Source organism: Anastrepha ludens, chromosome 6, assembly GCF_028408465.1.
Source record: "Anastrepha ludens isolate Willacy chromosome 6, idAnaLude1.1, whole genome shotgun sequence".
Classification (NCBI taxonomy): Eukaryota; Metazoa; Arthropoda; class Insecta; order Diptera; family Tephritidae; genus Anastrepha; species Anastrepha ludens.
The window spans coordinates 26,723,444-26,751,076 of NC_071502.1; the positions used below are offsets into that span (position 1 = coordinate 26,723,444).

The window sequence follows — 27,633 nt, forward strand, 5'->3', positions numbered from 1 at the left end:
ACTTTTCCAAATTTACCTTCTTTCCCTGTTTCAAAAAAAAAAAATCATTTCTCAAACCCAAAAATTTATCCTTTTCATCCTTACTCCCGCACAATAGTCAGCGCATTTGCATTGTTGCTGCCAAAACAAGCAAAAACAAATAAAAAACACACAGTTACACATTGCGTTAGTGGCGCCAGCAAGAGGAAGCGGGCAACCGCGGTAATAGCGCAGACACATCAACTTTAGCGAAGTCCTCAACTATCTGTGTGATCCTTCTGGTAGAAAAATGTGACACACAGATGGCGCTCCAAGCAGTAAGAAGGCGTTGTTCCTAAGCAACGACAGGTGGGCATTCCCATTACTTAGGACTGATAGCGGCAGGTTAATCCCCTACCCTGCCAGAAGGCAAAATAGATTAACGAAACCAACGCAAGACAAGTCTTGTCGAGGCCCTATGCTCCCGAGAGGAGTGAACAAGGAAAAAGAGATAAAATGAAAACTCGTGCATTCAATTATTTATTAAATCAAAGGCATTGGAATACAAATACATCTTTCTAGGCCGTTAGCCCCAGCTGCTAGTGGTGAACCGTGATCTCCGGAGCGAGACCTGATCATTGCACATTCGATTGAGATGACCTATGCGATTATTCCTAATGTGAATAACTCGTGTGTGTAATTTTTGCTTTACTACTGCAATGAAATTATTTATAATTAATATTTATATAAGTAAATACATTTTAGATTAAATTTGATTAGATTACATAAATTAGCAATAGTGATGTAAATTTTTTATATATACATTTTTTATCAATACATTTTTCTATTTCTACAAAAATGCATAATTTTCATGAAACATTTGATTCCACAACAGATCGTGTACTTGGGTGCCTTCTCCTGTGAAGTGTCCTGGATACTGGAGGCGCACGGCGATTTGCCCATATCCTCATACATCCTCTGCACACAGTTTTTTATAGTTTTTGTAGCAACAACAATACTCATACATGGACTTGTCACAGGCTTGCCGTGGGGCCTATTCGCATGGTCAGTGGTCATTGGTCTACTCTCCATACCGGAGCTGATATTTGTCATGATTATGACAACACAACATTGGGTAAGATAAATTAATATTGGGTTGCTACTTGAGTTTGTGTATTTCTACACTGAAGTTGAAAAGTATGCCGTCCGACTTGGTAAGGAAAGTATTTCAGAAAGGGTGGAAAGGATTGTAGGCTATCGGTTTTTTCAAAATTTGCAAACGCATTTAAAATCTATGCTCGTAGTTATCAGCGTAAAAAATAAATCAAAAAGAAAATCACTGCCCCCACCATAAAACTTTCTCATTGTGTTTTATGGTAAAATAAAGTCGTATCAACATCACTTTGCGTTAAAAATATATATAAAATCATAGTAATCAAATAATCGATTGCGGAAAAATAGTTTTATTAATTATATTTTCGATATTTTAGCCAGATTTTTATTTATATTATTCCACATAAATTCGCCGAAAATGTCACTCGTTAACACTCAAATGGTTTAACATCATTTGCCAGCAGAAGTAAAACTTGATTGGCAAAAGTTGAATAAAACTTTCTTTACTTAATTTACAGGGCATTCGTATGGTAAAGTACATAAATATTTTTGAGTTGAAAAATCACTTTCCTTGCCAGTGTGAACGCACCGCATATGCAAATTGTGAAACTATGAAAGCTAATAATAATTTCAATATTCCCGCTTTTCATCAAAAGCCATCAGCGCATTTTATGAGAGTTATTACCATTGAGTTTCTTATTAACCATTTCCTTTTTGATTTTTTCTCAGGGTCTGCAATCGGTGCACGGTCTCACCGAGTTGATTTCCTACCTTGTAAGGCTGGTGATAAATTGTTTTGCGTTGATTTGTGTGATACCCACAGGCATAAGGTAAGAGCAAAAGTTGAAACCATAAACGCGCCACACCATAAACCCAAATGAGCAAAGACAAACAGTTTAAATACCACTATAAATACAACAATAACAACCAGTATGGAAAATCGCATGAATTCACATAACTACGCCGCGCATTCAAATTTTACTTTCGACCTTGCCAAAACTCGATTTTAAACTACATCTTGCAACTGGTCTAGAAATCAGGTTCAACGGCAGGTGTTGGCTGCCTCATTTTTGCAGTTTAGCTTTAGGGCAAACTAATTTAATAAAAGGTTGATATTTAAATAAAGTAAATGACGGGCAAATAAAATGAAATAGGGGAAAGGAAAGAAAAGGACAAATAACTCGTCTACTACTCGATTGGTCATGGGTTCGATACTCACTGTCGGCATGAAGCGTCAAATGATAGGAGAACATTTTTGTTTAATAACGACCGATTCAGGCAAAAATGCTATAAAATTCATCTACCCTTCGGGTCAGCGTAAAACTGTAGATGCCTCCACTTGTGAAACAATGCCGAAGCTCACGCCACAAATTGGAGGAGAAAGTAAATTAATGTAAAAGCCAGTTATATATGAAATAACATAAAATAAAGAAGTTAATAAAATAAAATAACGGTAAACAAAAATAAATTAAATTGTATAGAAAGTACAGATAAAAAAATGTATATGAAGTAAAATTAACCAAAATAAAAAAATAGTCATGAAATATTCAAACGAAAAAATAAATATATAAAATAAATTAAAATAAAATAAAATAAATCAGTAATGCATGAAGCACTCGCAAGATGCTACAACGAGCTGCTGAAAAATACAGCTGTCATCCCAGAATTGCTTACAGCCGAAGTGACCTATCTTCTCGCAAAAGACGCACTATCTGCTGATCCAGCACAATACCGCCCAATTACTTGCTTGAGCACGACATACAAGCTCTTGGCAAAAATTCTTGCTAATCGAATATACGAACTTTGTGAAATTAACGGCATTTTATGTGAAGAACAGAAAGGTTGCAGGAAGCGCTGAATGGGGTGTAAAGATCAGCTTATTATAGACACCGTAATCACAGGAGTAGCTCTGAGAAGAAGGCGGAATTTAAGCGTCGCGTTTATTGACTACAAAAAAGCTTTTGATTCAATGCCGCATGATTACACTTAGAAATATTAAGAATATACAAAATCGATGCTGCCACTGTTGCCCTCTTAGGCCGCATAATGAGAAAGTGGAATACAAAACTTTTTCTAAATGGAACTGTTTCAAAACTAATTTCAATCAAACGTGGTATATTCCAAGGGGATGCCTTAAGCCCCCTATGGTTCTACATTGGCCTCAACCCGCTTAGCAGGCTTCTTACACATAAGCAAAACGGCTTTACACTCAAAACAGAAATAAGAGAGCATACGTTCAACCATCTTCTATTTGTTGGTGACTTGAAACTTTACGCAAACAAAAAGCATAAGCTTCATGAGCTGATAGATGTCACTAAAGCTTTCAGTGATGACGTAGGAATGGAATTTGGGACAGATAAGTGCAAAATAATACATCTAATTAGAGGTCAGCTTGATGAAACCGCGAATCGTATAAATATTTAGGATTTCTGCAACTTAAAGGAATCAACCACACGCTAGTAAAGAAAAACCTCATTAACAAATTTGAGGCACGACTGAAAGCTGTATTAAAAACTAGTCTGAACAGTGGAAATAAATGCAAAGCAATTAATACCTGGGCCATACCTCTCTTGACATACTCGTTTGGAGTAATAAAATGGTCTCAGACGGATATCATTCGGATTGAAACGCTGATACGCACCACTTTTACAAAGTTCCAAAACCATTACTCTCAAAGCGCTGTGGAAAGAATATCCCTTCCTCGAAACGTTGGTGGGAGAGGAATCATTAATATAGCGCGTCTACACTTCTCGCAAACTTTAAAGCTACGTACATATTTTCTAAGCAGCGAGTCTAATCTATTTAAGCTATAGCTATGGCAGATAACGGCTTTACCCCGCTAAGTTTGATGGAGCAGGATTTCCCAGTACCTGAGGGGGTTAAATCCCCAGCAGAAATGATCGCAGCATGGAAGGCAAAAACAATACACGGTGCCCATCCCCATGATCTCGAAATGGAATGGATAGACGCACAATCATCCAATTTATGGTTGAAAAAAGGAAAACTATTTTCTGAAACAGAAGGTTTCGCAATCGCTATCCAAGACCGAGTTATTCCAACAAGGAATTTCCGAAGGTCGATACATGGCGAGGCAATAGAAGATAGGTGCCGAAGGTGCGGCATTTACGCCGGAACAATCGACCATATAATTGCTGGATGTAGCGTACTTGCCCCCCGTGAATATGTCATGAGACATAACAATATCGCAAAGATCCTCCACCAACAACTTGCGATAAAACACGGTCTCTTACAAGCAGAAGTCTTGTATTTTAAATATGAACCAAAGGCAATATTGGAAAATGCAAATTTTAAACTGTACTGGGACAGATTTATATCCACAGATCAAACAGCAGCTGCCAACAAACCTGACATTATCTTGTTCGACAAGACAAATAAAACGATCGAAGTAATCGATATAGCGGTGCCCCTTAATCGCAACATCCAAAGCACATGCTCCACCAAAGTATCGAAGTATGCAGCTTTGGCTATAGAACTAAAACGGATGTACAAAGCGAGGGAAGTGAATATAATTCCAATAATTATATCGTCCACTGGATTAGTGCCTAAGCATTTAATAAAAAGCTTGAAGAAGTATGACTGCCAACACCTCTTAGAAGACATGCAGAAGTCGACCATACTGGACACATGTGCAATAGTTCGTAGATTTTTAAATATTTAAGCAATAGTAATCGCATGGGCGTAGAACTTGGACTACGCTCCACCAGAGCACAATCCCTTGAAAATTTTATAAGGGATGTGTAATCTCCGGCAATAGCCGAGATGGATTAAGCTCAAATAAAAGAAAATAAAATAAAACAAAACAAAATAAAATTAAACAAAATAAAATAAATGGAATAGATTAAAGTAAACTAAAGTGAAATAAAAGATGAGACAAATTGAATTAAATTTATAGATAGCACCGAAGGCCCAAGCAGCTGGTGTGCTCTGTTTTTGTTTTTAAGTTAGTGTAATATTTTATATTATTCTAATAAATAATAATAATAATAATAAATTTATAGATGAAACTATGAATTGATTAAAATAACTAAAAATACAAAATAAGATAAAATTAAGTGATATGAAATCAAATAACACAAAAGTTATTGAAATAAAATCAGCAAACTTAAAGGAATAATTACAAAAATAGTCTAAAGTGAAAGAAGTAGACTGATATCGTTTTTTGTTTTTTTTTTTTTAAATTTTTTTATTAGCTTTAATATACAATAAAACTGTTTTTTCAGCGGAAGAGCACTAGCCGTCAGGTTAAACAAGTAATAAGCAATGGGCGAATAACGACAATTAAAAAAATTAGTATTTAAAAAGATGCTAAATAGCAAATGGCTCAGCAAATTACCCTACTGAAACATCATTCAGAACTTTTTTTCTTACATAAAACCTAATATGGAAATTCGCGCTGGTCTTTTGTGAAAATAAATTTCTTATTGCAGAGTCAATTAATTTTTCAGAGAATGTATGCTTCAAGTGCGCTTTTGCTAACGAAGAACCCGTTACGCATTTCTACGCATGACGTGTTGCTATTTTCTTAAATATATTTTTTTTATATTTTTCGTTTGTTTTTCGAGGGCATTTCTGCGCAAAGAAAGCAACTTCAATTTCGCATATGCGCAAAATTTATGGGAATTTTCTCCGCACCAATTTTTGTTATTTATTTGGATTTCGTTTGCTACACAAAACTGATTTCTATGAGGAAAAGTAAGAGTGCAATTAAAATGCTGATTTGCAGTGAAATTGCGTACTCAAATAAAGCGAGTATTTCAGTTATTTTTGGTTTGTGAAGTACATACAGTAATAAAATTTCGTTTTAACTTACTTAGTTGAAAATAACTGTTTAATGAAATACATTTTACGAATTTGGGTCAAGTTTAATCACTTGAAATCATACAATACGAGTACCACACTTCACTACTACCACATTTCTCTTTCGTTCAGATGGCGTCGCGAGACGCAGGTGCTTACACAACTGCAGGGCTTGGCTACACGCCTCCAGTTGCAGACTCCGCCGCCCAGCGTGCCAATTGTCAAGGCCGATTCGCGGCGTTCCAGCAAACGACGCCAGAGTGGCGCTTTCGAGAATGCAGGGTATGAGGTGAGCGAACCGACGAAGATCAGTATGAGCGGCTCACAAGCACAAGGCCTAAATATGTACAACGCCAATCCGCTATTTGGCTCTCAAAATGAATTCAATGCTGCGATTTTTATGCCACAATATATGCAACAGTTCAATGGCCACAGTTGTGGCAACAACGGTGTTCAAATGCGCAACGGTGAGTCGAGATAAATGAGAGCTGCAAAGTGTTTAAAGAAATGAAATTGTTTTTTTTTTTGTTTTCTCCTGCTTCTTCTTCTTCTTTCTACAATAGGCAATCGCGCGCAATCATTGATGGATCTACGTTGCACACTTCCCGGCATGTATAACCCGCGCTACGTGCTCGACACGGAGGATAAAAATGGCAAATATTTCAATATAACCATCGACGATCTGAAGAACAGTATACAAGACTCAAAAAAGCATCAGGCGCCACCTTCGCTAATAGGATCGGTTAACGATCCCATTTACTGTTCGATTGAGCCCAAACAGCAAACTCCGCCACAACAAAGGCAACGCTCACCGGAAAAATCCTCACAGCCGACGACAAAGTTGGCGCGCAACTGCATCTCGCTGGAAAATTTGGATGGCATTGCGAAGGTGCAAAACGAATTGGCTGCCTATGGCAACAATTTGTTGCAGAATTACACGCAGCAGCAACAATACTACTTGGCCATGTTGAGCGGGTATTTGAATCCAGTGCATGGCACAGGCGTCTATCGGCGCCCGTCAAGTGGCTCTGCCGTGGGCGGCTTCTCGGGCACCGTATTGGCCCAGCCAGTGCCGCGTAGGAATCCCCAACCACTGCAATACTATGGCGGCTATGATTATGCGAACTACACAAATCCCTACATTACGGCGAACAGCAAATTGTCTTTGGGCAATGAGTCCGATGACTATCGGAAATATCGCGATGTCGCGTTGTAGAGGGGTAGACGGGTATATACGAGATGAGACGAAAGAATTGGGTGCATAAATGTATATTTAGGTTATGTCATAAGGTGCTAGAAAAATAGTCAATGATAATTTTATTTTGAATTAGGGTAAGTCTAAGCTTAAGAGGAATAGAAATATTTAAAGCAAAGATTTTGTTTGGAATCACATAAGTACTGATTGATTAACAAATCGTGTTAAGTTTGTTCATGTATTGTAAAAATTATCCATTAAGTTGCCAGTAAATTAGTTTATGAGAATTCGCTCTCAAAGAGAAACATATCAAAAAATGTACATGAACGAAAAACCAGTAACAATTGGCAACTTTTACGAACAGCTGATTAAATTGTTGCGGAAGAAAAATCACAAAAAGTAAATAACAAAAAAATCAGTTGAGCTACCTCGTATTAAATTTAAAAAAGTAGTAAAGCAAATAAAATGTAAAACAACGAGCTTGGCATCATATTATTTTATTTTGATCACAATAATTTGTTCCAATTCATGTTGTTGTTGTAGCAGTAACTTTCCCCTGTCAGTGTAGTGTAACCACCGGTCGTCTTCAACTAGCTCATCTAACGGTAGGCCCAGGAAACTTGTTGTTTCAACAGGTTGGGTTCAGAGGGAGAGGGGTGTTAGATGAGTGGGTTTGGTGGGGCATATGATAAAGTGGTTAGTGCCTTGCGGGGCGCCTTCGCAGGCTGGGCATATGTTTGGTATGCCGGGGTCGATTCTGGATAGATAGGAGTTTAACCTGTATCAGGAACGTAATTGTGCCCCAGTAAACTAGCCCTGTGTAGTGTATCGTTGTTCCATTTCATCATTGCTGTTGGTTGAAGAACATTCCATATATTCCTTGCTTTCTTGCATGTATGTATATATGTACAGTGAATCAAAAACGTATTGGCACACTCGAAAAATCCAAGTTCTCAGAGCTATAACTTTTCTTAATGCTTTTTTGATGTAAATTTGTGCCTTTTTTAACTTCCAGGGTTGAGCTTGTAAACCTATGTCGATATTCATTTTTTTTTTGTTTTTGTTCAGATACGTAATAAATAAATACATTTTATATTTTTTTATACTTTCAAAAAGTTATAGCTCTGAGAACTTTGATTTTTCGAGTGTGCCAATACTTTTTTGACTCACTGTATGTATATTGCCTAATAAGATAACAACCAAGAATTACAAGCATGAAACACAAAAGATACCTTCCATGTTTTCGATTTGTGTTTCGTACACCCTTTTTGGGTGTTTGGCCGAGCTCCTCCTCCTATTTGTGGTGTGCGTCTTGATGTTCCACAAATGGAGGGACCTACAGTTTCAAGCCGACTCCGAACGGCAGATATTTTTATGAGGAGCTTTTTCATGGCAGAAATACACTCGGAGGTTTGCCATTGCCTGCCGAGGGGCGACCGCTATTAGAAAAAAGTTTTTATTCAGAAGTGCATACACACCTCAATATGATTGGCTGATTCCTATTTAATATATGACTTCAAATAAACTTTATAATTTTTATCTAATTTATCCATTTTAATCACCATTTTTATTTAAATTTAGAACTTTGACTTAATTCGCAAATTTGAATTCGTGTTTATTATTACTTCGCAATCAGCTGTTTTTTTCACTTTCATATGCTTACAAGTAAAAAATTACCCAGTAAAAACTTACAACTTCCACTCAAAATGAAATGTCATTTTGCTCTCACATTTTCCCCTACTTTGCAAGTTTTCTGGATGCATGAACACCAAAACTTGATAATTTGTAACGATTGCTTAACGAACAGACCTATTATTATATTAACAATGACAAGCAAATAAGGTTACAAAAGGATAAAGAAATTACAACTAAAATAAGAAATAAAATTACTTACATATAAAAAAATTAAGTAAAGAAAGTAAAATAAAATAAAACAAAGAAACTGTAAAGGCAGTAGAACAAGAAATAAGATAATAATCTTTTGTGGAGTAAAATAAAGTAAATAAAACAAAATAACATTAATTAACCCTTTGCACTCGAGAGATGATTCTCGCGCTCACGACATGATTGAATGCCGCTACTCGAGAGGGGATTCTCGCTCACCACTTTATTTGGTGTGGAAATTTAATGCGTAAACTAAGTATATATTTATGTTTCACTTTGTGGTGATTGATATCTTATCGTTTATGTTTGTGACATCGTTCTTTAAAGTACGATATTATCTTCGTAAATATGTGAAGAAACATTAAGTATTGAAATATAAAAGTGTTATGTGTTACTTTATGCGAGCAATCATTTTAAGTTTGAGGTAGGAAGTTCACCAAAGGCGCTACGAAACTCTTCGTGTTGCTGGTTAGTCTCGAGTGCAAAGGGTTAAAATAAATGTATACCCATATGTATGTATGTACATATTCGAATGTTTGAAGGAAAATTTAACTTTATTTTATAAGCTTTATACCTCTATTTATTTTTTTTTTTACATATATAATAATATAAATAAATATTTATTGTGAGACAAAACGACAATAACCGAATGCTACCGAGAGTAACACAATTAATAACGACAACCAAAGAGCCAGCTAACTCAAAGATAACTAAAACAGAAATTGAATAAATGCAAAGTTCTGTGTGTACGATTGCTGAACTACATAAAGGTGCATAAATAATCATAAGCGCTATAAATATGAAAACTGCTAGAAAATCTGATTACAAATATTGTTTATAAAGAACTACAAACCTTTCTGTAAGTTGTTAAAACCAAATTTTCACATGTTAAGGGGTTAGGGGTAGTCAGAGGTCCGAAAAAATTATGATTTTCAATCATTTTTTTTTTGCTAGTCAATTGCTTTATTTTACAAAAATAAAAACATAGCATTAATACTTCATGCTACGACTTGACTTAAGCAAAATTTCAAAAAACAAAAAAAAAATGTATAATTGTAAAAGTTATCGCTGTTTGTGTGGAGCCCGTTTCTCCAGAAGTCCCTTGCGGTGAACATCACAAGTCCTTGGAGATTCATCTAAAATAAATCGGAAAAAGATAAATTAGTTTTGTTAATAGATAATCTTGTGCCTGATCGAAGATTTTATTTTTTGTCAAAATTAACAATATGGCGGTCTCAGGAAATATTTTTCAGATTTTCGAGAAAAAAATTGACAATTAATTGTTTAAAATAAATCGAAATTTTTGAAAAACCAAAAAAAAAAATCCTTCAATCAGGCACAAGTTTTTTATGTTTTTTAAAAGCAGTATAAATTTTATTGAAATCTACCAAGCGGTTTCTAAGTTACAGTGATCACCAGTTCAAAAATCAAAGTTTTGAGAAAAACGCATTTAAACTTTTGCTATCACCAGTTCAAAAATCAAAGTTTTGAGAAAAACGCATTTAAACTTTTGCTATCTGCTCCGGAACGCCCGTGAGCCCTTTGTTAATTGTTGAATAACTCGAAAAGTATTTGTCGGATTCACTTCAAATTTCCACACAATATTTTTAAGATATTATACTTTAAGAAAATGCAAGAAAAACCAATATTTTGAAAATTCTGACTACCCCTAATCCCTTAATGAAAACTTTAGCAAAACGTATATCCAGACAAATTGTTCAAATCGCATAAAAAAATTTTAATTTTCAAAATTTGTGCTGAAATTTAATTATTCTAAAATTAAGTCGCTATAATATTACTTTGGGGAAAAATAAATGCATTATTTTGGTGTAAGATTTTTGCGCAAATGGTTTAAAACTGTTTGTGGTCGATCTTTAGCTCCTGGGCGATGTTACGACTGATAACATGCCGATCAACTTTGATTTTTTCTGTGATTTTATAGACATTTTCGACATTATTGACATTTCCTTTAATATCAAAAATTCCTGAACGGAATCCAACGAAACCAAAATTGCACGTAATTGGCTGTTAGAGTATCGGCGCCATAAACTCTTCTTCTTAATTGGCACGATAACCGCTTACGCGATTTTGGCCGAGCTTAACAAAGCGCGCCAGTCGTTTCTTTCTCGTGCTAACCGGCGCCAATTGGACACACCAAGTGAAGCCAAGTCCTTCTCCACCTGATCTTTCCAACGCAGAGGAGGCCGCCCTCTTCCTCTGCTACCACCAGCTGGTACCGCATCGAATACTTTCAAAGCCGGAGCGTTTGTATCCATTCGGACGACATGACCCAGCCCACGTAGCCGCTGGATCTTTATTCGCTGCGCTATGTCTATGCCGTCGTAAAGCTCATACAGCTCATCGTTCCATCGTCTGCGATATTCGCCGTTGCCAACGTGCAAAGGTCCAAAAATCTTACGCAGAATCTTTCTCTCGAACACTCCAAGCGTCGCTTCATCGGATGTTGTCATCGTCCAAGCTTCTGCGCCATACGTCAGGACGGGCATGATGAGAGTCTTGTAGAGTGTTAGTTTTGTTCGTCGAGAGAGGACTTTACTGCTCAGTTGCCTACTTAGTCCAAAGTAGCACTTGTTGGCAAGAGAGATTCTACGTTGGATTTCAAGGCTGACATTGTTATCGGTGTTAATGCTGGTTCCTAAATAGACGAAGTCTTTTACAACCTCAAAATTATAACTGTCTATAGTGACGTGGGTGCCGATACGCGAGTGCGCCGACTGTTTGTTTGAAGACAGGAGGTACTTCGTTTTGTCCTCGTTCACCACCAAACCCATTCGCTTTGCCTCTTTATCCAGTTTGGAGAAGACAGAACTAACAGCGCGGTTGTTAAGGCCGATGATATCGATATCATCGGCATACGCCAACAATTGTACGCTCTTATAAAATATTGTGCCTGAGCGATTAGTTCTGCGGCTCGTACGATGCTCTCCAACATCAGGTTAAAGAAGTCACACGACAGTGAGTCACCCTGTCTGAAACCTCGTTTGGTATCAAACGGCTCGGAGAGGTCCTTCCCAATTCTGACGGCGCTGCTGGTGTTGAGCAACGTCATCTTACATAGCCGTATTAGTTTTGCGGGGATACCAAATTCAGACATAGCGGCATACAGGTAACTCCTTTCCGTACTGTCGAATGCAGCTTTGAAGTCGACAAAAAGATGGTGTGTGTCGATTCTCCTTTCGTGGGTCTTTTCCAAGATTTGGCGTATTGTGAACATTTGGTCGATGGTAGAGTTTCCAGGTCTGAAGCCACACTGATAAGGTCCAATCAGTTGGTTGACGGTGGGCTTCAGCCTTTCACACAATACGCTCGCTAGAACCTTATAGGCGATATTTAGAAGACTAATCCCGCGGTAATTGGCACAAATTGCAGGATCACCCTTCTTATGGATTGGGCAGAGCACACTTAAATTCCAATCGGCAGGCATGCTTTCATCCGCCCATATTTTGCATAGGAGCTGATGCATGCACCTTACCAGCTCCTCGCCGCCATGTTTGAATAGCTCAGCCGGCAGTCCGTCGGCGCCCGCGGCTTTGTTGTTCTTTAGCCGCGTTATCGCTATTCTCACCTCGTCATGGTCGGGTAACGGAACTACAATTCCGTCGTCAACGATTGGGGTATCGGGATCTTCACATTCTCTATGACATGCGCGGCTGTCACTGTTTAACAGGTTCGAGAAGTGTTCCCTCCATAATTTAAGATTGCTCTGTACGTCAGTCACCAGATCGCCGTCTTTGTTCTTGCAGGAAAACGCCCCGGTCTTAAAACCTTCTATAAGCCGCCGAACTTTCTGGTAGAATTTTCGGGCGTTGTTCCTATTGGCTAGCATCTCAAGCTCCTCGCACTCACGTATTTCGGCCTCTCGTTTCTTCTGTCGGATAATACGTCTCTCTTCCTTTTTCAGCTCTCTGTAGCGATCCCACATGGCTCGCGTTGCGCCCGATCGCAGCGTGGCTCTATAGGCGGCATCTTTTCTTTCTGCGGCAGCATGACATTCCTCGTCGTATCGGCGCCATAAACTGCATTCACAATTTCAGCGGTCTGGCTTGCATTTTTTCCTTTATCAAAGGAAAATTCAAAAATATACCGAACTTTCACTTTATTAACTTTCTTGACATTGTTAACACCCTGTAACTCACAACTGAATGGAGCAAACAAAAAACGGCAAAATAATTTGTTTAATGTGAAATGTCACCTTGACAACGATTGTTTGATAGGTACTTCAGAAGATATCCATCACTCCAGCCATTTAACGAGAAAATAATGGATTTCTTTCTCCCCAAACAAATATTTAATTTGTTAAATCTTTTTATATTTACTTTAGTTAATTTTATTTGCTAATTAATTAAAATAAAGGCAAATGTAAATATTAATACTCTATTCAATACTTGTATATGAATTCATTTACTTTATTTTGTATCTATGCGTATGTAACAAAACAAATTAATTGTGTGCAATGTATATATATATAAAATAAAACTAAAAAATGACTTTTTACATAAAAAATTCCATAGAAATTTTTAACTTTTTGTTCGCTAATTACAGAGTGCATATGTTTTTTTTATGTTTCATTATTATTATTTTTTGAAGATTAGGGTTTTCAATTTTTTAGCACTTTTACTGTTTTTTTTTTTTTAATACAGATGTAGGTTAGTGGAAGGCCAAATATGCTTCACAAAATCTTATGGGTCTAGCAAATCTGCCAAAGGATTATCGGTCAGGGTTGCTGGATTCTTGAGAGTCGACGTAATTTTCGTTGATTTGTGTGTTGGCGGTACCTGCATTTTTGTTGCAGTGGTTGCTTTTGTTTTAACGGTATCTGCGAAACAAATCGGTATAACAAACAAAAACAAAAAAACAACACAAATAAAAATTAATGAAATACGTTTTTTAATTTATATTTTTCTATATACTTTACCATGTTTTGACTTGCTCTTTCCACCGAAGAGATCATCTTCATCACTTTCAATATCACTAAATAGGCCGCCACCGCCAGCCGTTGCCTGCTTTGCTATGCTACCTGAGCTGGTTGATTTTAAGCTTGCTGTTGTTGTTTTTTTCTTGGGCTTCAGGTTTGACAAAAAATCAGCGTCTTCATCATCGCTGCCGAAAATTGAGTCTAATTTACTGCCTCCTATGCTGGCAGTTTGTTTTTGTTGACCACTGACATTAGTTGCTTTGATTGTTGGTGGCAAATATTTTGTTGTTTGCGTTGTTGTTGCATTTACTGGTGGCGCTGATTTACCGCTGTTGAAGAGATCATCATAACCATCTTCACTTGGAGGAGTGCCAAATACAGATTTTGAAGTACTCTTTGCTGTTGTAGGTTTGTTCGTTTTGGTTTTTATTATTGTACTTGTACTGCTATCTGCTTGCGTGACATGCGCACTCTCAAATAGATCATCTGCATTGTCATCTTCTTTTTCGGCAAAATATTTTGTGAATGTTGATGGGTTTTTCGCTGTCGCTTGCACTGTGGGCGTTTGATCAAAAGGCTTTTCGGCAGTCCTGTGGTCGTTTATGGAATTTGGTGTTTTCAGATTTGCACTTTGAGTTGGAATATTTTTCTCCGCATTACGAATGTGCGCAGATTTGAAGAGAGAATCATAATCGTAAGCGTCGTCGCCGTCGTCGTCCACAAATAAATTTGTATGCAAAGCACTAATGCCACCACTGCTTGTGTTTAATGCAGTCGCTCCCTCGTTGCTGGAATCTATTGTCACATATGTAGTTTCGGCTTTGTTGCGCAGCTGCTCCTGGTGCTGATCTCTATCTGGCACGTTTCCCTCCGGTTGATTTTTTAGGGCATCATCATGCCGTTCGAGGTCTGCTTGCTCGCCAATAAGAGATTGTCGATAATTTTCCTGACGCGCTCTCCGCGTAGACGGACGTCTGCCGGCTGGTGCACGTATACGTGTCTTGCAAACACTAGTCAACATGTTTTCATTAGCTGACTCAGACGTTGTAGTCGAAATTAAAGATGCGCTTGAGGTGTCTTTGCTTATCGTAGTCGATGGTTCTGGAATTTCCGTTGGAGTAGCTGAAGGTTTGGATACCTCAGCAGAAGTTGGCGACTTTTTAAAATTTGGCTTTCCACCAACGCCAGGTAGCAACGCCTGTACGTTTATCTTGATATTTGGCATTTGTAATTTGCCTGGAGGGCTGCTCGATTTTTCCGGCGCATGTAAGAAATCCGAATTCAACTTGTTTACTACCCGATCGGTCACATCTTTGGAGGATGCAGCGACGTTGCTACTGCTAGTCGCAAGTTCATCATTCCAGTCCCTTTCAACTTTAAAACTTTCCTTCTTAACAGATGGCATTTGGCTGGTTGAATCTATTAAATTTTCTGCCTTTTCCCGTTTCTTAGCATGCGGCTTCGTCGGTGTCACTTTTTCCATTATATTAAATAGCTCTTCATCCGCGGGCGGCTCATCAGCGAATAGCATCTGCGCTGCTGTTCTATTTTCCTTTATCTGCTGTACTGCCTCCAAAGTCTCTGAGAAATCATCATAGAAAATACTATGCAAACGCTGATTCATCACAGTATTCTGAGGTGTAGCTTTCGCGGGCGCAGAAAAGCTAAAATCATCGCCATCATCGTCTGGGGGGATTTCACTAAACAAACGTAAACCACCATAATCACTACTACTATTCGGCTGATTTTTGATGTTCCCATTCTTTTGGACGTTTGTGCCAGTTATTGCCGTTGCTTTGTTTTCAATGCTTGGTGTCTCTGGTAAGGCAGGTTCATAGAAATCATTTTCCAAGTCGAGCGTCAATTTCGAGACGGACAAAGGTTGAGTACTATTGTTGAGTGTTGTGAAGAAATCATCGTCATCGGGTGGCTCGTCGAGAAAAATGCCAGAATATTTATGATTGTGAACAGATTGTGTGTCTATATCAGCAGGAGCAACAACTGACGGCATTGATGGTTCCAATGAAGTTTCTGTGGCATTTACGTTAGAGCTGTTTTCATCAGGTTCTACAGCTATTTCCATATGTGAAGATTTGCTGGTTGAACTAGTTTGCGCAACTGCAGCCGAGCTATCGTCAGCTTCCTGCATTTTCGATTTTAAAATTTCATTATCTGCTGCTTTTTCCGCAGTTACAGCTAAGCTGTTGGCCTCAACGATTGGATTCTTTTCGGCATAATTAACTACTTGCTCATTTATGTCGTCGTTTGGTGAACTTAGAGATTCAGGGAATAAAGATTCGCTTACAGTGTTATTATCGTCAACGAAAAGTGCGCTACTCTGTAATTCATTAATTGGTGTTGCAGCAGTTTTCTTCTCAAACAAAGTGCTCACTGGTTGATCTACAACAGAAGGCACAGTGGAATTAGACTGCATTGTGTCTGAATTCGCTTCACTCATGTCTGCGTGTTCCTCTTTGGTGACTTCTGACACCGAATCTATATTAACCTCATTAAACAAATCCTCTTTCCCAGTTTCCAAAACATCTTCGAGTAAGGCGGTTGGTGGGTTAACATTTGCCGTTTCTGTGGCTTGCTTAGTTGGAGATTTCTTATTTTGTTTCTGCTCTAATAAAGTAGCGCCGTCTTTTTGTTTCCGATTATCAGTGCTGTTTTGCTGGTTGAGTATTACTTTCGTAGTTGCTTTTACGCCAAATAAATCGTCGCTATCATCGTCGAAGTCATCATCAAAAAGTGCTGTTCTTTTCGGCACATCTCTTGATGGTGCATCTGGAATTTGTGAAGTTTTATTGGGAATTGCTTTAGTGTCATCATCCTCAGCTTGTGCATCTCTTTTCGCTACACGTTCACTGAATAAGTCGTCATTATCAACAAAAACATTTTTAAATAAAGGCCTTTTTTGATGTGTAATCTCTTTAGTAAATGCTTTTGTAGCTTCTACGCTGTTGCTAAGGTTTCTTACAGCCTCATTAGGAACAGATTTGGTTAATTGTTGACTGGCTTTTGATTGTGTCGATAATAAATCATCTAAATCTTCAGTGTCTTCGTCGCCAAAAAGATTTCCTCCGAAAAGTTTGTTACCGGATTTTACTGCTGCCGTTTCTAACCTCTGTGAATTTTTTTTATTATTAATTTAATTTATTTTTCAAATTTCATATATTTTTATTTACCTGTGGTTGCACTCCCGTCTTGGCAAAATCTAGTATAGGTTTTTGACCCACTCCATCATCAATATTATCAAATAAGTCCACTTGGGCAGTTGCTGTCGCATCCTTTTGTATACTCGCTCTACTCCCACTCTCCTCAATTGCACGGCTATCGACCACTTTCTTGGTTTCGTGCTTCAAAGTGGATTGAGGTTCATAATCTGCAGGTGGAATATCATCGAACAGATTGCTCGTAAATCGTGACGACTGCTTAGTAGGCCGACTGTCTTTATCACTTTCCTCGTCAAAGAATAAACTTTTACCTGTACTTTTCGGTGGTGGTAAGTTTAGTTTTTTTGTGCCAAAGACATTTAAAAAGTCATCATCATCTTCGTCATCGTCAAAAAGCAATTTTGCAGTAATGGTTGGCTTAGCCGCTGCTACACCAATATCCAACTTTTTCTCTTTACTTGGTATAGTCGTGGAGAAGATCGAATCATTCTCGGAGCTGTCTTCGGGGCTATCAAAAAGATTTATTGGTTTTCGTTGTTTAATTTCATTTGGTTTTTCAACTTTAGCCGGCACCGTTGACTGATTTACAATTGGCGTTTTAATATTCAACTGCTCGGCAAACAAATCTACTGTATTTGGCACAGTTGCTTGCTTCACTGGAGGAACACTTGCTTCATTTTTCATTGAAAGATTTCTAGTCGCTGGAACTGGCAATTGTGCATGCTGTTCAGCTTTCGTTTGAGGTTTATCCTCGACTTCTGTCATGAACGAATTGAAATCATCATCATCGAACAAATTTACAGGCATTCGTTTACTTTGTTGGCTAGTTTCTGATCTTGGCTGTATTGATTCCCTTTCAGTATTACTGTTGGTTTTTTGTGCTAATACCGCATCAGCAAAAATGTCTGTAGGTGGTATTGAGTCAATGAAAGGCGGCAATATAGAAGAAGGCTCCGCCGCATTACGATTGGTATGCACTGAATTAACAGCGATTTGTTGTTGCTGTGGGGATGATGATGAAGCAGAAGTACTCGTAATTGGTGTATCATGTCGCAATGTAGCAAACAAATCATGAACGCGTGCTTGGTGCGTTGCTGGATTCCGTGTGGTACTTCGAGACGTTGTAGAACAAGTATCGCTGTCATCGTTACTTGGAAAATGTGGTGTGGTTGGTAACCGTTTATTTTGAGCAGCAGCATTATTTGTTGCAGTCACCGCTGGATTATTTTGAGTTATCACCAACAGTGCAGGATGCTTATGTTCGATCGGTATAGATGTACTCGAAGCCCATTCTGAGAGATTCGCCGTATTACTCTCATATGATTCGTTATCGGTAGCTGAGGAGCTGGAGGATTCAGAAAATGCATCGGATGTTTCATCGCCAGAGTATTCGTTTGAGCCATCACACAGCCCTACATGCCAGTGTTCTTTCCACAGTTTACTCCCATAAATATGTGGGAGTAAGGCATCGTTGTATGGGTTCTTCGGTTGATAAATACAGCTGGAAAGGCAGTTATTTTATTGTTATATCTTTTTTTATATTAAATTAACTAAGGCTACTTAGTCGCAGTGGTGGATTCGTCGTCATCAGAGTCTTCGAAATCGAGCGCATACTTCTCATGACTGTTGTGCAGCATTTGCAAATTTTTCCGCAGAAATGTTCCCAGCAGCTCACTGGGAGTCGTCGTTTTGTCACTGGACTAAAATTATGTCAAATTCAAAGTTTTATTTAAATAATTGGAGAAGAAACAAAATGGTTTCAAATTACCGTGGGTACTACTTCCGCTGGCAATTCTGTTGCATTCGCTAGTGTTTCGTCATCATCATGGCAGCGACTCTCGACAAACTGTGTGTATTGCAATGCGGTCAAGCTGTTGGCCGCATTCTCCAATGCTATTGCCGTTCTATTCACATTCACACTCAGTTGTTGAAGTGCATCGCTGGTGGTTGACGCCCGCTGTTCTAAATTCTGCAAATTCGTTTGGGCGGACGTGCGTAAATATTACATATTTTATTGGGCGTAATTTGTAAAATTCCATTGCATACCTGTGAAAGCTCCTGCATCCAAGTGAGTAGCGAGCAATCTCCTTCGAAACTCCATTGCACTGCCTGTGAGATTATTTTTTCAGCTCTCGAGCCCTCTTCCATCACTAATCGCTTTCACTTTCATTAACTTAATAAAAATACAGTAAATTGACGCTAATTTAATAAAAACAACCTAGTGGAAAAATTGTCAGCTGTCAACTGTTATCAGCTCATAAGGTCTGTTCAACGAATGCTATTGAAGTGAAATCTTTGCAGTTATTTATTACGAACCGGTTATATTTATATCACGGTATTTCCTATAATTTATTAAATTTATCTTTATTTTTTTGTTTATTTTGGTTCTTAATTGATATGGCGCACGAATGCGATTATTAAATTACAAATTACAAGGATTTAAAAGTATTCCACGTTATTCATTTCGCTTTACATAAATATGCTGCGATTGGCGAATACCTGATTGTTTTTGAACATACTCTTAACACGTGTGGTTGACAGCCGTTGTTAGAAATTGTTGAAGATTGTTTTCGGTTGAGACATTTTCATGTAACATTTTATTATTTGTAAATATAAAACTAATAAATAGTTAAGTTCATAAGTAGAGACAAATTATTGAACGAATATTATAAAAATGGCAATGCTTGCTGAGCCCCGACAAAGAAAGCGCTACAATTTAACGCCGCGAGGGAAGGCGCTGTATGAAGGTATGACGTTGGTGTATGAATTAGTAGAGCTAAAAACTAAATAATATTTCTTATTAAGATGATTCGCGTTTTGGCACGAAAATGTTGGAGAAAATGGGCTGGTCTAAAGGAAAAGGTCTGGGTCCAAATGAGAGTGGGAATAAGGATTTTGTACGTGTTCGTATGCGCAACACCCTCGAAGGCTTGGGCTTTGAAGATCGCGATGACCACTGGACGCAGCACGAACAAGATTTTAGCGGTCTACTGAAATCTTTAAATGGCGACAATGACGTAAGTGAGAAAGCTGGTGGAGATAAGGAAAGTGCTTCAGACGAGGAAGCTCCTAGAGTAGGATTTGGTTTCACGCCTGAACCAAAAAAGCCTAAAGTTGAAAAATTGAAAGATAAAATTAGTGGAGTGTCGTTGGAAGAGAAGTCGAAATTGAGTAAAGCGCGTGTGCATTATCGTAAATTTACGAAAGGAAAAGATATTGCCCAATACAGTGAAAAGGACTTGGCGAATATATTTGGAAAGAAAGTAGTTGAAGCAGTGCATGCTGATGGCAGCTCCACAGAGCTTACAGCTATAACGACCAAAGGAAAAACCTATGAAAAAGAAGAATCAGATTCGGCGGAGGAAAAGGAAGTGAAGCCAAATTTCGGAGGAGTGCAGACTATTAGCACCGGATTGTCGGTGAGTGAATACTTTAAGCGCAAAATGGAGGCAATGAAAAGTAAACAAATAAAAACGGATGAGAAAAATAATGAGCAAAAAGACGTGGAAATTTTGGAAGAGCTCCCTAAGCAAGATTCTGTAGAAATTAAGACGAAAGAAAAGAAACGAAAACGAGATGAGAAAGCGCTGGAGTCTGAGAATAAATCAACTGGAGCGGAGTATGGTAACGAAACTGATGGAGCAGTAAAATTAGAGCTCAAAAAAGAAAAAAAAGTTAAAAATAAATTAATTTCTGGAACCACCGATTTGGAAAGTAACGCACCTGTGGGTGATGCGATTGTTCAAGCGTCCGATATTGAATATAAAAAAGATAAAAAGAAGAAACGTAAGCAAATCGAATCAGTAGATTTGGCAGTAGCAGAACCAAAAGTAGATTCTGAGTTGCCTAAAAAGAAAAGATCTAAAAAATCCGAAGAGGAGCAGCAAATCAATACCGAGGACGTAGTAATTGTAGATAAGGAGGCTCCGAAGAAAAGTAAATCCAAGAAAAGTAAAGATGCGCAACCGCAAGTGAATTCTGATGCGATTGCTGCAGACAGTGCGGGTGAAATTTTAACAACTGAGACGCTTGAAAAGAAAAAGAAACATAAAAGCGCAAAAGACGTTGAAACCCCTTTGTTGCTCGAAAAACCTATAGATGAAATAGTGCTTAAGAAAAGTAAAAAGTCCAAAAATACACAAAAGCTGTCAGCAGACACTAAAACCGATGCAAATTTACCAGAAAGAGCAGATAGTCCTGAGAACGTTTCACAGCAAACGACTGAAAGCTCTATTACAATATCACGTAAAAAGTCAAAGAAGCAGAAGAAAGGTGAGAAAAACGATCAATTAAACGTGGCTGATGGTGGTTTGAAAAACCATGGAGCACCGGACGGCCAGAAACAATCCATAGAAGATGTAAGTGCAGAGATATCCTTGCAATCAATGACTCTTGATGAGTTGATAGCCAAATGTAATTCACTGAATGTCTACACTATTTCTTCATTTTGCGCAGAAAAATTCCGTAACGTCGCCCTAGATGAATTCAAAGGATCAACAATAGCGCAGCTTCCTGGTTATTCCTATACTGACAAAGATCTGCAACTAAACATAATTAGTTTGCCCAGTGATGAGAAGAGAATCGTACAACTTTGGAACTGTAGCATAAATAAATACCAGGAAGCTAATTCACGAGCAATTTTTGGCAAATACAAAAAAAACGTAGTAAGCGTACTATACAAGGGCAAAAATAAAAATGGCCAAAAACAGGAGAGAAAAAGAATACCTCGATTTTACACGAAGTCGCTAAAAAGAAAAAGTGTATTCCAGTCAATATAAAATAATAATAATAAAAACACTCTTTTTTGGTTACCGCAAATCCGTGTTTATACTTTTCTTAGTTAAGTTGTAGTTCGCCAATTATGGTGGTAGCCAAATGCTATTAACTTATCATAGCTATGGGAAAATTAGTATGTAAATTTTGGCAGCAACACTTACTTATTGCTGCTACAACAACTAACTTATTGAAATCCCCACGATAAACGGTTCTACGTGTCCATGGTGCCTAGTGCAAAACGCAATTGCTTGCCTAAGTACACAGTTTGGGAATCTGTCCATGTCCATGAATCTACGGGGCTTACCTGAGCAACATAAGTCACTTTTTCTCAGAAAATTTGCGTACTTATATAGACGGCCTTAAACGACATTCGTCGAAAGTCCATTATCACTTTCACGAAATCTCGACCCCTGATGGCTATTATCACAGTTAAACCAACACACGTGGCGGACGAAAAATCTCAGCTGCCGCAGAGAGGCATCCCGCTTGACTCTAACCATCTCTTCACTTGCCAGCTTAAACATATTCATCTCACACCTCTCTCTCTCTCTTTGATTCCTCGCTGTCGAAACTGGACATTTTATGGGCCTGCGGTGTGATGATATTGACTCAGCTGAAATTTGTAAGCTGCCACAACAATAAACCCAAGTAATTTAATGTGATTTAATCGCCTAATAGCATAACGTTACATATTTACATGTTTCTATGTAATTGAGAATTTTAGTTGTACAACATTTAAAAAGAAGCATGAAACTAACCGAAATATATATTTATGTATATATATATATATAATGTATTTTTAAAGTCAAAAGTAAGTGTATGTTCATGCTTTGTGTTGATTCTTATGTTGATGCTGTGCTTTCTGCTAACCTTTAGTTGTTTAAGTTTCTTCTGGCAAAAATCTATTTGTACGCGACAAGGACTGCTACCATGACTGCTCAGGCTACGGCAAAGACATCACAATTTTTGTTTAATGTATTTGAAATTTTAAAGCGCACCATTATTTACCTCGTCTTCGTTGGCTTCATCATCTAAGTCTCCATTTTGATGGGCAATGCGGAGTGAACGCCGCAAGGAGCCTTGATGACCCGGCCCAGAACTTGGTCGTTTCAGTAGGGGATTATGTTTGAAGGTGTTAAGATTAACATGAGAATCCCACTAAAGCGCGTTCATTTCATTATTAATTTATTTATTCCATCTACATACGAAACATTGGTCTTACCGAACTTGATACGATCTCCGAACGCACAGGATGCCACGATAAGTCGCGAACAATGTCTTTATGCCCTTCAATAGCCTCCTTTATTTGACCAGTTAAAACATCATAGACTGAAAAATGCGAAAGATATTTTTATCAACACGATTTCCGCAGCTAATCTTGATAAGCAGATACAACAATAACTACAAAGCTTCTACGATAGCCACGTCTGCGTTACTAGAACAATCGCATTTAATTCAGACCAAGAATTATCGCTACAACAGAGAGAGAGAGAGACATACCCCATGCACGTTCCCACGGCAGTCGGTTCTACATAACCGAATCGACCCGGATTTATATCCGGCAAGGACTGTCACTTCAGCAAAATTCGCCGTATATGTATGAGGAATGTTTATGTTACTACAACAACAACAGACCCCATGCAGCCAATACTTAGATTAGATTATGTATTAGGTTTGCACTTCAACCTCATGACCTTTTTTGTGCTCTACTCATCACAGTACCTCATCCAGAGCCAGTTCCCGTATTAAACTCAGGATGCAGCTGGGTTGGATTGAGCGTATGTGCCTTTCTTCTGTCTCAAACTTCTCTGCGCTATAGCGCTGCATTCAAGGAGAAGATGCATTGGAGTATCCCCGGATTGGTTACAGAAACGACAAAAGTCCGCGGACCAAATCCCGATCATGTGCAGATGACTACGCACTCTGCAGTGGCCTGTGCAAATGCCCGTGAGCATTCTCAGTTTATCCTTGGGTCGGGTTATGAGTTTTTAAACCTCTTTCGGTTGTCAATACTTACTAATGATTCTCCCTGTGCCGCAGCCAGTGTAGATGTAGCGTTGTCCAGTTTGTAGTGCAGGCGAAAATTTCGCACGCAGTAGACTTTTGGTAACGCGATGGCCGCGATATGTCATGACACTAACATCACCTACCAAGGTTGATTTTGGATTGTAATCTAAATTGGGGAGTATTTGTGCATATTAAGTTTACTGCATGTACATAAATGAAGATGCTTACATTCACGTGGTACCGAATCCCAACGATAGTCCCACGGTATCACTGGCAGTTTTAGTCTCATTTTATTGCTTGGACCTGCCATAATACGTAGGTCCCAAATTTTGATGCTTTGATCTTTTGAATTGGTTAGCAGATAATGCCCATCGTTCCGCGGATCAATATAAGTAATGCCGTCTAAATGACCTACCAACACACCGACTGGTGAGTGTCTACCGTTGCTGCTACCCGCACCCGAGTTATAGCCCGGACGAACAGAACTACCACAACAACGCAAATCCCACAGCTTTAACACACCATCATTGCAACCTGATACGAATAGATTTGAATCCTGATCGCTTACGAAACTAACTGCATTAATGTCAGACTTGTGACCTCGCTGTGTGTTTATCATTCGTACAGCGCGCGTCTCACGATCGACCATATAAACCAATGAATTATTACTACCGCCGATTATACTTTGCCCGCATGGTGAAAAACGCAACGAGAAGATGCCACAACGCGTCTGTTCGGCATTTAAGTTAAGCCATTGCAATTCGCTCTCGTCACTATTCAGGGGTAACACAAAAACTAAAGGAAAACGAAATAGTCATTTTAGAAAATGCAAATTAAATAACACAAATGTAGCTTACAGTTATCCGACCAGGTAGAATAGGCGAGGTATTGACCGCAGGGGCTGAAATCTACATCCAAAATGCTCCAGTTGCATACTTCAGCTGTTATGCGGTTGATACGGTGGTATGTGCCCTTCGAGGAGTCAAAAACACGTATAATCGAATCTACGATACATGAAAATGTAGTTTCAAATTAGTATTAAATATTAAATAAATTATAAATAAAAATTTTAAAATTAAATTTTAATTTTATAAATATTTTTAATTAATTTAAATTTAAATTTTATAAATATTTTTAATTAATTTAAATTTTAATTTAATAAATATTTCTAATTAATTTAAATTTTAATTTTATAAATATTTTGAATTCAATTAAGTTTCAATTTAATAAATATTTTGAATTAATTTAAATTTTAATTTTATAAATATTTTTACTTAATTTAAATAATCTAATAAATATTTTTAATTAATTTAAATTTAAATTTTATAAATATTTTGAGTTAATTTAAATTTTAATTTAATAAATATTTTGAATTATATTAATTTAAATTTTATTAATATTTTTAATTAAATTAAATTCTAATTTAATAAATATTTTGAATTAATTTAAATTTTAATTTAATAAATATTTTGAATTAATTTAAATTTTAATTTTATGAATATTTTTAATTAATTTAAATTTAAATTTTATAAATATTTTGAATTAATTTAAATTTCAATTTAATAAATATTTTGAATTAATGTAAATTTTATAAATATTTTTAATTAAATTAAATTCTAATTTAATAAATATTTTGAATTAATTTAAATTTTAATTTAATAAATATTTTGAATTAATTTAAATTTTAATTTTATAAATATTTTTAATTAATTTAAATTTTAATATAATAAATATTTTATTAATTTAAATTTAAATTTTAAAAATATTTTTAACTAATTTAAATATTAATTTAAAAAATATTTTTAGTTAATTTAAATTTTAATTTAATAAATATTTTTAATTAATTTAAATATTAATTTAACAAACATTTTGAATGAATAAAATTTTTATAAAATGATTACTACACGATATATAACTAATTTGTTTAACTGTTAAAAAACTAACTAAAACTATCTTACAAAAAACTTTTCAATTTCAATTTAATAAATATTTTGAATTAATTTAAATTTTAATTTAATAAATATTTTTACTTAATTTAAATAATCCAAAAAATATTTTGAATTAGTTTAAATTTTAATTTAATAAATATTTCCAATTAATTTAAATTTTAATTTATTAAATATTTTCAATTAATTTATATTTTAATTTAATAAATATTTTCAATTAATTGGAATTTAAATTTTAAAAATATTTTTAACTAATTTAAATATTAATTTTAAAAATATTGTTAGTTAATTTAAATTTTAATTTAATAAATATTTTTAATTAATTTAAATATTAATTTAACAAACATTTTGAATGAATAAAATTTTTATAAAATGATTATTACAAGATATATAACTAATTTGTTTAACTGTTAAAAAACTAACTAAAACTACCTTACAAAAAACTACTATAATTACGTGCAACATACTGTACTGCAGAGTTTTATGTAAGTAATCTGGTAACAATAAATCTTCAATAGCTAAAGTGGGGAGAATCTAAATCTTAAATCACCTTGACAAGCTGTAACTAATTTGCTCCCATCTTTATTGAATTTACAAACGAAAACTTTTGCCTCCAATGACATAAGACGCTCCTCCTTGTTATTAGGCACGAATAGGTTAGCAATCCGACGCTGTTGATTTGGTGTGAACGATCCTGCTGGGTGTGCTGCTATCCCGTTCTCACGCTTGAATAGACCACGCGTCAGCGACCACCGTTCACTGGGTCGATTGCTATTTGCTGGCAGTGCACACAAGGCTTTGATCTCTTTGTATAGCCTAGTATGCTGCGAATAATAGTGAAACGTTAAATTAACCCAACTACATACATCAAAATCTGTAGAAACTTACGCGAAATATTCGCAAATCTGGTTTTTTTCGTATCACAGGCATTTGCGTTGTTGGCCTTTCTAATGGATTGAGACGCTCCAAACGTTCCAATTGACTCATTACTGTACCAACAGCTAAGCTTAGTTGCTCACCAAGCATTTCGTCCACATCCTCATCATTGAAGTCATCTTCATCAATCTCATAGACAATGTGATTACCCATTCCTGTCACTAGTCACTCGAAAGTGTGCTGTTGATTTTAGTGACACTCCAAAATTAGATAAAACTATGCACTCAAAAATATGTAGAAATTTTGTTATTTCCAGCTGACTGTGTCTCCCTTGTTGTAGAGGCGCTACTCGGGCTCTGCTCGTATGTTTTCATCAGCACCTAACCAAGATATTTGCAGGAAAAATATACATTTCTTGTTTACTGTTCAATAGATAACAGTTTTATACAGTTTTTATCACATTTATATCAATTACCTCACAATTTGTGGAAAACTGCACTAGTGCTGCAATGGCACAACTACTGCGATGTCTAATGAAAACAAAGAAAACAAAATACATAAATGCATGTTGCCATCACATAAATATTTCATTGCGGATTCCTCTTTACGCTGCCATTTGTTCCCTGGGATCTTATTCGTAAATAATATCAGTCTGATATCAGCAAAAAAGTGACAGTGACGTCAAACGTTCTCTGCTTCCTTTTTGTTTGCTTGCTTATTCGTTGCATTGACGTCAAGGCAAATGAGAAGGTGTACAGCCCTATTGTGCAATTCATCGTAGACTGCTTTTCGTAGAAACTAAGAAAATGTAATCACACTATTCGAATAGCTCCGAACGTACATTCGAAATTCATAGAGTAGCATTCACCGAATACACTCGTAACGTCAAATCTTAGAGTTTCGTAAAATTTTTCTACGACGACGTTAGACTAACGGTCAAAAACTAGA

The 27,633-nt window shown here is 36.8% G+C and overlaps 4 protein-coding genes across 6 annotated transcripts in view; 2 read left to right on the forward strand and 2 right to left on the reverse strand.

Moving 5' to 3' along the window:
* LOC128868300 (uncharacterized) overlaps positions 1–13,371 on the forward strand; it is a 43,816-nt gene extending 30,445 nt beyond the window's left edge. For both annotated transcript variants that reach the window (XM_054110213.1, XM_054110215.1), the window contains exons 3-6: positions 854–1,093; positions 1,801–1,901; positions 6,022–6,356; positions 6,453–13,371. In XM_054110213.1, coding sequence (XP_053966188.1) covers positions 854–1,093; positions 1,801–1,901; positions 6,022–6,356; positions 6,453–7,105 — 1,329 coding nt within the window. In that variant the 3' untranslated portion in view covers positions 7,106–13,371. The remainder of the gene's footprint in view (positions 1–853; positions 1,094–1,800; positions 1,902–6,021; positions 6,357–6,452) is intronic.
* On the reverse strand, positions 13,372–19,334 carry LOC128868296 (WASH complex subunit 2). The gene is made up of 6 exons (XM_054110209.1): positions 19,127–19,334; positions 18,849–19,049; positions 18,641–18,780; positions 17,093–18,581; positions 13,905–17,031; positions 13,372–13,805 (listed from the first exon to the last, which is right to left on the reverse strand). Exons 1-6 carry the CDS (start codon positions 19,226–19,228, stop codon positions 13,669–13,671), a joined length of 5,196 nt encoding a protein of 1,731 aa, XP_053966184.1. The 5' UTR covers positions 19,229–19,334; the 3' UTR covers positions 13,372–13,668.
* A 119-nt stretch (positions 19,335–19,453) lies between these two features.
* Positions 19,454–22,500, forward strand: LOC128868297 (PIN2/TERF1-interacting telomerase inhibitor 1). Of its 2 annotated transcripts, XM_054110211.1 has the most exons (3): positions 19,454–19,827; positions 19,886–21,438; positions 21,536–21,657. In XM_054110211.1, exons 1-3 carry the CDS (start codon positions 19,755–19,757, stop codon positions 21,557–21,559), a joined length of 1,650 nt encoding a protein of 549 aa, XP_053966186.1. In that variant the 5' UTR covers positions 19,454–19,754; the 3' UTR covers positions 21,560–21,657. The 2 variants fall into 2 exon arrangements, with proteins under 2 accessions (XP_053966186.1, XP_053966185.1); XM_054110210.1 differs by having other exon boundaries at positions 19,886–22,500.
* A 5-nt stretch (positions 22,501–22,505) lies between these two features.
* LOC128868299 (DDB1- and CUL4-associated factor 11) lies at positions 22,506–27,258 on the reverse strand. The gene is made up of 9 exons (XM_054110212.1): positions 27,161–27,258; positions 26,698–27,065; positions 26,360–26,633; positions 24,721–24,867; positions 24,092–24,658; positions 23,874–24,029; positions 23,079–23,185; positions 22,865–23,014; positions 22,506–22,799 (listed from the first exon to the last, which is right to left on the reverse strand). The coding sequence occupies exons 2-9, from the start codon at positions 26,896–26,898 to the stop codon at positions 22,782–22,784; spliced, it is 1,620 nt and encodes a 539-aa protein (XP_053966187.1). The 5' UTR covers positions 26,899–27,065; positions 27,161–27,258; the 3' UTR covers positions 22,506–22,781.
* Between the last annotated feature and the right edge of the window lie 375 nt (positions 27,259–27,633).

Bases quoted from the DNA above. Each gene is read 5' to 3' on its own strand.
- LOC128868297 (XM_054110210.1), top strand. From the start codon at position 19,755: ATGGCAATGCTTGCTGAGCCCCGACAAAGAAAGCGCTACAATTTAACG. The intron at 19,828-19,885 runs GTATGACGTTGG...TTTCTTATTAAG, and splicing joins AGGGAAGGCGCTGTATGAAG to ATGATTCGCGTTTTGGCACG.
- LOC128868299 (XM_054110212.1), bottom strand. From the start codon at position 26,898: ATGGGTAATCACATTGTCTATGAGATTGATGAAGATGACTTCAATGAT. The intron at 26,634-26,697 runs GTAAGTTTCTAC...TATTATTCGCAG, and splicing joins CAGATTTGCGAATATTTCGC to CATACTAGGCTATACAAAGA. The intron at 24,868-26,359 runs GTGATTTAAGAT...CATGTATCGTAG, and splicing joins ATTAGTTACAGCTTGTCAAG to ATTCGATTATACGTGTTTTT.
- LOC128868296 (XM_054110209.1), bottom strand. From the start codon at position 19,228: ATGGAAGAGGGCTCGAGAGCTGAAAAAATAATCTCACAGGCAGTGCAA. The intron at 18,781-18,848 runs GTAATTTGAAAC...ACATAATTTTAG, and splicing joins CAGCGGAAGTAGTACCCACG to TCCAGTGACAAAACGACGAC. The intron at 13,806-13,904 runs GTAAAGTATATA...TTTGTTTCGCAG, and splicing joins AAAGAGCAAGTCAAAACATG to ATACCGTTAAAACAAAAGCA.